Source organism: Glycine max, chromosome 17 (genome assembly GCF_000004515.6).
Source record: "Glycine max cultivar Williams 82 chromosome 17, Glycine_max_v4.0, whole genome shotgun sequence".
In the NCBI taxonomy this organism is placed as follows: Eukaryota; Viridiplantae; Streptophyta; class Magnoliopsida; order Fabales; family Fabaceae; genus Glycine; species Glycine max.
The window spans coordinates 13,251,028-13,262,114 of record NC_038253.2 but is presented as its reverse complement, the minus strand read 5'-3'; the positions used below and the strand labels follow the sequence as shown (position 1 = coordinate 13,262,114).

The 11,087-nt window shown below is 32.4% G+C and overlaps 1 protein-coding gene across 1 annotated transcript; it reads left to right on the top strand.

Moving 5' to 3' along the window:
- The first annotated feature begins 4,350 nt into the window (after positions 1-4,350).
- On the top strand, positions 4,351-10,867 carry LOC102660701 (thaumatin-like protein 1). The gene is made up of 2 exons (XM_006601399.1): positions 4,351-4,604; positions 10,756-10,867. The coding sequence occupies exons 1-2, from the start codon at positions 4,351-4,353 to the stop codon at positions 10,865-10,867; spliced, it is 366 nt and encodes a 121-aa protein (XP_006601462.1).
- The last annotated feature ends 220 nt before the right edge of the window (positions 10,868-11,087 follow it).

Genomic DNA, 11,087 nt, shown 5'->3' with positions numbered 1-11,087 from the left:
TTGAATACCTAATTATAGTTTATTGTGTAATTCTAGTGCGGGACAAACAAGATTCGCTAGCTGTAATTGCATTAGATTTCACTTGGAACAAGAAAGACTTTGTGTTGAGTTGAACAAAATTTGGGAGCCCGAAGCTCTTGTAAGTTGTAGTATCCCATAAAACACGTTGTATCCTATTCTTAGAGTTATTTAAACTGTGTCTCGGATGCTGTTCCTTTTGTCTACTTTAATAACACCATTGGAACCCCAAACTATTCATGGGTCTGTCCCTCTAATTCTCTCGAAAATCATAACTGGTCCCTGCTCCCTCACTTGCCTTCCTTCCTTCCCTTTTTTCTAACGTACAAGTAACTTCTTGGAGTTGTGTGTGATGAATCATGAAAGTCGAAAGATTGAAGCAGAGCAAGTGGTTGATGCACATTATTCAACTTTTGTTTTGTATGTGAAGGAAATGGCATAGCCATTCTTTTCAATTTCACAAAAAGAGTAAGGGTTCCGCACGCTGATGTAGTATATCGTCATAATCCACCCTCCCAAGTCCCTACCCAACAAACTAAGCATAGTCTTTACTTGCAATTTTATATAGTGATATAGAGATTAACGACAAAAGTTTCAATGAGATATTAACAACTACCGCTGAAGATTGAAGACAAAGAGGACACATTGAACTGATAAATGCGTGTTTTTGTTCTTTTCGATCTCATCAAGTTTACTTAACCGACTGCTACCTGATAATGTTTACCAAATTCTACTATCATGCAACCACTTAATAAATTTTTTTTTGTTACTACATGCAACCACTACTTACATTTTGTGTCGCGTGTTTTAAACTCCAAATTAACAAAAAATAAATGAGTGATGCGTTAGTTTAATTTCAGTTTAATGATTATACACAGGTCATTAGTATAATTTTTTTATACTACCTTAATCAGAAATGATTATTGGTATGATTTTTATAAAAAACAATAAACCTATTACAATATAATTATAGTTTTGTGATTTTTTTAAAGAATAATAATATATAATTGGATAATAGTGTAAAATTGTTATACATGGTATAATGTCTATTTTTTAAATTTTTAAAAATTAATGACTATATACTTAATCGAAAAACTTTTACATTATTAACTAGTTTAATAAAAAAATTCAAAAATTTCACGAACCAACTTATGTACTACACCTCAATTAACCTTTTCATATTTTTACTTTTTTCTGCTTTTCATTTGATATCATAAAGAAATTCTAAACGGTTTAATTGAAGTTTATAAATAATTTATGAGTAAATTATATTTGTGTTTTTTTTTAAATTGCATTTAATATTTCTATCTTTTTTTATATTACTTTTAATCTCCTTTTGTTAACTTCGTTAATTAACGTGAATTGAAATATATGAGCAGACGAAATTGTCCTAACATGTTTGTTACACTCATATCCCCTGTATTTTTTTTAAATTGTACTTGATTCCCCTCTATTTTTTACATTACTTTTACCCTCCTTCTGTTATCGTTGTTAATTAATGTCAATTGAAATATGTGAACAAACGAAATTATCCTAATATGTTTATTAAATACTCAATAACTAATTAATAATTGACCCTATGAATGGACCTTTCTTAAGGCAATAACAATTTTCTCCTTAATATTTGACTCTTATTTCATTGTTGCTAACATTTGAAGAAAATGTAACTCTTGATTGAGACATTATATTAAACGCCTAGTCATCAACAATAAATATTTCAAAGAAAGGACTTAAAAACACAAATGCAGAAGCAAAACACTAAAATTTGAAGTAAAAAACCATATTCAGTTAATAGGCATTGTTGAGAACACATCCAATAAAAATACAGCAGTCAAACGACCCAACACGTACCAACAAAATTGAACTAAAAAAAAGAAGAATAAGGGAGGGTGTTAAGACATGCATACTAACAAGGTAGGTTTAAGTCCAACAAAAAGTTGAAATTACATCCAATTAGAAAAAAAGAATGAAGAGTGTTAAAATATTTTGAGGTTGAAAATGATGTCATGTCTTTTATGAAATTAAGAGGAAGAAGATGAAGTTATTTTAGACATAAATTTTCATTAAAAGTCATGTAACCAATATTTGATTATTTTTTGTTAAATTATTAAACGGTGGTTAGAAGGGAGAAAATTTGAGTATAATGTGAGCTAAACAATTAAGAGATTTTTTGTAAGATGTAAAAAAGGAAGGGTGTCAAGTACAATTTAAAAAAAACACAGGGGGTGCGAGTGTGAGAAAAAAGATGAGTATTTTATACAAATTTTCTTTTAAAGTTATATAACCAGCACGTGCTTATTTTCTGTCAAGTTAAATTATTTAACGATATTTAAGAGATAATCTAAATATAATGTTAATTAAATAATTAAGAGATTTTTTTACCTGATGAAAAAAAAAGAATGTTGAGTGTAATTTGAAAGGACAACATTTGGGTACACGAGGTCTAGAAAGGACAAAGATTATGTTGAAAAAGGATAATTTCTTGGGGTTTGAATACGATTTACAAGCCCAAGAGTATTACCCTCCACTTTGTCCGGTTGTGGGCTAAACATAGTTGATGTGCTGAGGATCAGTTTCAGAACCAAAAACAAAAAAAGGGGCAAAAACGAACCCAAGAAAAGAAAATAAAAGAAAAAAGAAAGAAAATGGGGTTAACACTCAATGCATGCATTTGCCATTGCTAACTCATTAATGTTGATTTTGGCATGTATCCATGGATGCACTCATGCGCATACCCCTTCTCTGTCAAGTATAAACTCCCACTAACTTTGTCTAGGCTTGGAATTGGAAAGGAACCATTGCATGTCATTCTTCTTGTATATCTTTCTCGTATAAAGTATGAAATTAAATTTGTGAGATAACATCGACATAATGATGTGGTATAAAAGTGATTGGTGAGACGATGTATGCCTTTTATTGAACCTTTTTATATTTGTTTTTGACGCAAGGTTGGGAATTAAGAAAGTGATGTTTCCTAGGCCAGGAACTGGTGTTTGTGTGTCGAGGCACGTTTGGCTTATAATTTGTAAATTATAAGTTGTCAATATATTTTTTACCTGCTTAAAAAATAGCTTGAGACAGAAAAATATCCTTAAATATATATATATATATATATATATATATATATATTATATTTTTAAATAAATTATTTATGATTAAACAGAGTTCTTCAAATTAGCATGTGTATATTGTTATATAGATATGTTACGTCATAACGTAACTTTGGAAGCTTTTATTTGTGTTTTTCTGTTGAAAAGCCTATTGGGACGTTGACCCTTATTGTGACATGGATATGGTAATTCAGTAGTTTTTTTTTTTTTTTTTCAAAAGATACCTTTTCAATGTATCTTTCTTCTTTTAATTTTTTCCGGTAAGGAAAGAGACATTTGATTATTGCAAATCAAATAGGCACTTGCAAGATATGCTTTCAATTTTTACCAATGCCAGATTAATTTATTTTCCATTGCTTGCCCTATTCTGCCCCAGCCCAATCTCCATTCCCATCTTTGTGATACGTGTTTTTTCTTTTAACTGCAAGCTAGATATTGAAATATCATTATTATTTTTAGTTCATAACACAATTTTTTTATATTGTTTTTAGATACTTACAAGAACACACTTTATTGACAAAAAATAACCGTGTGGAAACATGATAACAACAAGAAAAGCCATGCCCAATTACTGAAATTGAAAGAGTTAGAAGATATCCTATTTTCTCTAGAAAACGTGAAAATCTACATGGTGACTCATGACGACAATATAATACATGTCATTCACTACTCGATTACAAAACTGAGTACTCCTCCAACTCGATTTAGGATCCTTAACCCCAATTATTAATAATCATTGGCTTAAAGGTCCTAAGCACGATTACAAAGTGGATTACCTAGATGATAGTTAGTGCACTTAGGCTTAAGAATTCAAGGTCCAACAAGATTAGTATATAAAGGGAAGAACTATCGGGTAAAAATCATTGTTCATTTGAATATACTCTTACTATTGAGTTTGTAGCTCTGAATCGAACCCTCACTTAAGCATTGAAATACCTTTTGCAGCTACCCCATTCGACGTCAAGGCACACGCCAAGACAAAGGTGGAAAGGATACTATCCAGTCAATCTCTGACAGGAACATTTTGGTGGCCACCATGGAATCAAATGACATAGATCCCAACACTGATAAGCTATGGCAGTAACCAGAATAGGAATGAACACAATAGGAATGGAATAACCAATGAATCAACAAAACAATAAGGTACACATGGAAGACTAGATTGACTTGTCTTTGATCATGAGGCAATTGCATGCACAAGTTTTCAAGATGTGTCGCCACCATGCCAAAGAGGTCTTGCGTCACCAGCGACTGCGACTCTTGCAAGGTGGAATGTAGCAGAAATGGAGTGTTTTCATTGGCCACATTGGTGAAGATCTATCCAGACAACATGGACGAACATGTTCTATACCATATCAGCTTGGAGCATGGATTCAATGTGTTGGTGATGGTGGTTCCATTTGACGTTCCTGGCAAAAAGTGCATCAGCACGGAGTGCCCAAAGGATCCAAATAGGATTTGTCCACCAAAGTTGAGGTGAAAGAAAATAGGCAAGCAGTGGCATGTCAGATGCTTGTGTTGTGTTCAATTACACGATAAAAGATGTTTTGTTGCATTGGAGAATTGAATTTGTGTGAGCCAAGTGAGTACACTTAGATATTTAGGAAGACATTCCTTAAGGGCCTTCAACCTCCCTTGCATTGGTGATAACACAACTACATTTGAGTGTTCTTCAACGGACTACAACATTGTTTTTTGTCCTGATATTGAAAGGATAAACTGGTTGGCTTGGGTTCTGGGGTAATGGTAACAAACATTATATTGCATTAATTGTTTGCAATTGTGGTTTTAGCTACTATTTTATTTTTTGTTAGTTTTATAATACTGGTTATGTTCAAAAGAAAGTGGAACCATACTCAAAATCCAACTGCAAGTGAGGTAGGAATTTCTTTATTAAGTCCTAATGGCAACATGTCAATCCCACTTCAAGTTTTTAAGACAGCTATCGACAATTTTAGTGAAGAAAACCTCTTAGGAAGGGCAATTTTGGCATTGTTTACAAAGGACAGTTGCCTAATGGAACAAATATTGTAGTAAAAAAGATGTTAGATTAAAGGAAAATGAATGAGTTCAAAGTTGAAATTGACATGCTTAATAAGGTTTGACACCGGAATGTAGTTGAACTCTTGGGGTGTTGCTTGAATGAAAGTGAAAGACTTTTGATGTATGAGTATATTCCTTGGGGTTCTTTTAAAAAATATCTGGTAAATTGGAAAAATGAAGTTGGACCATTAGAGTAGAAGACAAGGCTTGATATTGCCTTGGATGTTGCTAGGAGGAGTGAATACTACTATGGTTTGATGGGAAAATTTTTTGTCCACATGGATATAAAAACATTGAACATTTAATTGGGAAATAAAATGTGTGATAAAGTATCAGACTTTGGATTAGTTTGGGTTGTTCTTGAAGGAAAGAACTTATGTGAAACTTAAGTAATTACTGGAACCTCTGGCTATACAACCTAGAGTATGTATTCCAGAAACAATTTACAACAAAATTAGATGTATATAGCTTTGGATGTATTCTTATGGAAATGATAATTGGAAGGAAATTATTTGATAACAATAAATCAGATGAGGAACACTACCTTGTTACATGGTTCGAAATGAAGCTACCAAAAGGGATGACGAGCAATTCATTTTGAGACATCATTGACCAAACCATTGTACTTGATGAAGAAACCATGACCAATATTGACATTGTTGCAAAGCTAGCAAGGTGTTGCTATTTAAAGCACCCCGATCAGTGTTCTAATATGGGTCAGTTGTTGAATGCATTATCACGTCTTGTTAAGGAGTACATCCCTTTAGAAACATATGTTGATAGAATATATAAAGTTGATGCCAATGATACACCATTAACATATGTAAATGAATTGTACCAGGATGTTAAAGGAAAAGCCATAGTCTTGGAAACAAATGCATCAGTGACTCATCCATCGATGTTGTTGGTCCCTCTCACTAAGGTTGATTGTTCTATTACCATGATTTACTTGTAATTTGTCATACATGGAGCAACACTAACAGGTCTTGAATATGATGCCAATGAAAATTTGATTTTCCATTAAACTTCACCATCTCAAACACCTGCAGAAGAATGATTCATTTAAATCTATGAAGAGAATTCAACTAAGTATACATGTTAAATGCTTCACAAGATGGAATGAAGCCACTAGCCAAGAGTGAAAGGATGATTGTTCATGTATCAAATATATGTAAGTTGGTGTTGTTTGCAACAAAGGTTTATGCCTCAGTTGCAAGTAGATCATTGGCAATCATTGTTTCAACCTATAGGTTGTGATGAAAGAATTGATATCTTAAGGTATATGTCTTTTTTATGTAGAATTCATGAAGGGTAGCATCAACAAGCAGTTATGAAAATAAAGATCACTAATGTTAGTATGAGTCTATTGCAAAGCAAAAGTGGCCAAAGGTGGTGTTTTACTATTATGCAGCTGATGCATAGGACCAATGAATTTTGTAGGAAAACAAAAAATGCCTTTTTCTAGTAGTTAGTTACAAAACTATAATGATTAATTATGGTCCTTTGATATTTTATGTGATTTTATTTCTAGAATACAAACTAATGATGATGTGCTGAAAATATGATTTACATAGGTTTCAACCACATATTCTTATTGATGCGAGCAAGATAAACATGACAACTATTGTACTAGGCTTCAAAATATCCATGTCAATCATGATTCCCCTAACATCCATGCAAAAAATGGCTTATCCCGAGGGTAAAAATAGTTGCAACCTGTCCTCCATGTGAATCAAATTCACAAGATTTAACTGCCTGGGGTTTGACCTCAACTAGGGCCTTTTCTACTAAATCTGCTTTTTCTTTGGTTGCAAATAGTTTTAATGGGAATAAGCTTTTCAACTGGAATATTGTGTGGCATTGGGAAGGTCCTTAGAAGCTGCGTATGTTCTTTTGGTCTCTTATTAATGGAGGTTTAAAGACTAACATCAAAAGATATGATTATGGCTTTTCAAATAATGATGTTTGTGCTATTTATGGTAATCAACAGGAAACAAATGTGCATCTTTTTAGAGATTTTTTTTTTGCTACAGAGGTTTGGAATACAATCAAGGTTTGCAATATGGATCATATTGATGTAGATTTCAAGAACTGATCTTTTTTAATCTTAAAGAGTAGAATATTAGGTTTTTTAAAGACCACATGAAGGTTTTTGCAAATTTAGTGTAGATGGTTCAGTGAAGAATGATGGCCATTTAGCAACTGGTGGTGGTGTTCTTAGAGATGACCAAGGGAACTGGATTAGGGTTTTTCTAATAATCTAGGGGTTTGCAGTGTTCTATAAGTTGAGTTAACAACTATTGTTCAAGCTTTAGAGTTGGCGTGACATAAAGGAATTAGAAGATTATGTATTGAGAGTGATTCAACGATTTAGTGTTTACCTTATCAATGAAATGAATTCACCTAAACACATTTATGCTAATCTAATTTGTAGAATTCAGACTTGGTGCAAAAAAGATTGGTTGATTTACTTCCATCACTCATTTAGAGAAGGCAACTATGCAATAGATTTGTTAGCTGGTCAGGAGCACAATATTCCGTTGGGAATTCAGCAGCTTGAGGTTCCCCCATTTGGTTTAAAGTTTCTTTTATGGATTGATTTTGTTGGGACTATTTTTCCCCGTAGAGTTCATTTGTAGTGGTTGATTCCCCCTTTCCTCATAAAAAAAATACGAAGGTAATGTTGAGTGCTATAATGTGTTGTATTTATGGTCACAATTGTCTATGATGTTGAGTACAACTTTCAATTTCTTGTATCTATCAGGTTGTTGAAATTGTTTTTAAGTATTAATCAACATGAATATCATAGAACATTACTGACAAGGTAGTATACATTCAAAGTCCTGCAGATAAAACCTCCAAAATATCACAACCTGTAAGTTTCCTTAACACTTGTTTATCTATTTCAATTTACTCACATCTTTCTATTAACTCAGTTCCTATGATTGAAAATAAATGGAGGTCATATCAAGGTAATTTTTTCTTGTCTTAAACTTTTCTCTTTTGAAAAGGTGAACAAGCATATGAAGTAGCCTATTTATGTCTACTATCAGCTTGTCAACTTCTACCAGAATCATCATCAACATGTAATAACCTTTTTTTTCTCATTCATCTTACATTCTTTTGTTTTGTTTCAATTCCACATTAGCGAAGTATACTAGATAAGTATTCAACAAGGACGCTGAATATCTGTCCGAACTCACAATGACAATATAACACATGTCGTTCACTACTCGATTACAAAGCCGAGTACCCCCTTGACCTAGTTTAAGACCTTTAACCCCAGTTATTGATAATCATTGACTTAAGGGTCCTAAGTATGATTATAGAGTGTATTACCTAGATGATAATCCATGCACTCAGGTCCAAGAATTTAAGACCCAACAAGTATAAATGGAAGAACCACGAGGTAAAAATCACCATTCATTTGAATATACTCTTGCTATTGAATTTATAGCTTTGAGCTAAACTTTCACTTGAGCGTCAAAGTACCTTTTGTAAATATCACCCATTCAGCGTCAAGGCACACACCAACAAGCTATTATTACAAAAATGGGTAAATACAACCAACTATCATAAGACGAAGATGAATTACAAGTGAAAGATAGACTATTCGATATGGTTGAAGACCCTTCGGCAGAACCAACAATATTCGATCCATGTGTAATAGAAACACCAATTTACCCCAAAGCTGTGGTGGTTGCCCAATCTATGTCGAGTCCATTCTTTCCTTCCCTTTTAGCTCAGCTTAGCTATATATAAGTCTTCTCTTAGCTCAGCTTAGCTATATATAAGTCTTCTCCATGTGGCCCGCATATAGTATACAATAACACCACCATTGTGTTTAAGCACGCAAGTAATTATGCCATTGACATGCTAAAGTTTCGAAAAGGTGCTCCTTCAAAATATTAACGGGATGGGATTAATGGGAAGTGCATTAATTAAGAGGAACTAAGCTTATTTAGTTATTTATCCTTTGTTAGATGTTTGTGTTTTCCCGTGGCAAATCCATGACTTATTTCACGTTTAAGTGTCAGCAAATATCTGCAAAGGGTAATGGCTTTTGGCAGTTTAGAAGGCAAGTTATGTTCGTCTGTTTCTATGAGTGGGATTTTGTAAAACTATTTTAGTTTATATATTTCATAAAATAAATATTTATTTCACATAATTACAATTTATAATAACAAAATTGTATGTTATTTGAAATTATAATTTAGTATTAACATTTAAAATTTCTAAAATTTTCATAATTTAAAACTGATCACAACCATGGCATTCACAGCCTTAGTTGCTAAAAGATAAATTCTTCACTAATTTAGTCGCCTATGATTAATGAAATGCTAAAAGTAAAATTTATATGTACCAATAATTAACAATCTCACCTACCCTTAATTTTGATCAAGAAAACTCCATTATGTCAAATTTCAGGTCAAGACTAAGTCTTATCCAAGGTGTAGTTTGCTTTACTAATTGTTTTCTAAATCAGTCTTGATTGAATCAAATTAATGTAGTCTTATCCAATTTTAATTAGTTACCCGTTTACTTGATTAAATCATCTGATTTAATGCATGGAATCTTATCCAGTCTCACTTTATAATCAAGAAAAAGTTTCATCCAACTTTCTAATCTCCACCATGCGGAAATCATCCCATACTCAGCTTCCGGTACTTTGCACTAGTAGTTAAATATGGAGTAAAACTTATACGATGTATTATTAATGAATAATATGACATGATTCTTCAACTACTTATTTTTGTTTTTTAATATATTTTATGTAGTTTTTCATTTAAAATATATTTCATATATCATTTATTAAAAAGTATGGGTTGCATAAGAAATAAAGGAATAAGGAGCTTTTCTAATCAGAAATATTTGTAACATTTGACACTTTTTTTAATATTTTTTGTGATTGATTTAAATTTATTAGAACTTGAAAATCATTAATTTAGTGAGTGTCACTTCTTATTTAATAATTCTCTCTCTTAATCTAAATTTGAAACACATTAAAATTTGTGATTTCTAACAAATTTTAGTCAATTACTAGGAGAGTATTATAAAGAAAGTGAGATAAAGTGTCATTAGTATTTCTAAAAAATCATATTAAATATTTTTTTTTCATTTGCAATGAAAATTAAGGAGTGTATTTGTTTTAAGTTTAACATCCAAAAACCTCAAATATGAATTAAACCCATGAGATAAACTTACAAATTGATCTCAACATTCAGAGTGTATTGTTTTTAATTTAAAATTTCATTCATGACATTTTTACATTTTAGAAAGACTAATTCAAAATATAATTTTATATTTCAATTAGCCTTTCTAGTATGTAAAAGAGGTGTTGCGAGGAATTTATAAGAGAAAAAAAATAAACACTATCAATCCCATTGTTGAAATCCAATTTCAAGACGAAGACTAGGGTGAGAAAGGAAAACTCGTCGCCTACTGAGTGTGAGTTTGATTTTTTTTCTTGTTTTCCCATTTTACCTCTGCCCACCCTTCTACCCTCCTCATTCTCCGCCTCTCCACTCACCCACCATCTTTATCTTGTGAAATATTTTTTTTGCTCCCCTAATTATTTTTCTAGTTTCGCTCCTGATCGCAAGTCACCTCTTCGTGTTGTCACCGCCACCTTTGCTATGCCACCGCTACCAACCAAGGCCTTCGCATCTCCACCCACCCTTTTTGCAATCTACTAGGTGTGGAAATTTGTGCTGAGAATTGTGAACAAAAGACAATGATAAATCCAAACTTTATTTTGTTAGATTTGTGATTGATTTGTGTTATCTGAGTTTAAGAGCCACAATCACTCCCCCTTAGCATCCCTTTGAAATCAACAACTTTTGCAAATCAACGTTGGTGGCTCCAAGCATGGGAGCACGACGGTCGTACAATGCAAGCTTGGTCAATGACGGTTGT

Coding starts and splice junctions, on each gene's coding strand:
- LOC102660701 (XM_006601399.1), top strand. CDS start 4,351: ATGCCAAAGAGGTCTTGCGTCACCAGCGACTGCGACTCTTGCAAGGTG. Junction 4,605..10,755: donor ATTTGTCCACCAAAGTTGAG/GTGAAAGAAAAT, acceptor TTATTTTTCTAG/TTTCGCTCCTGATCGCAAGT.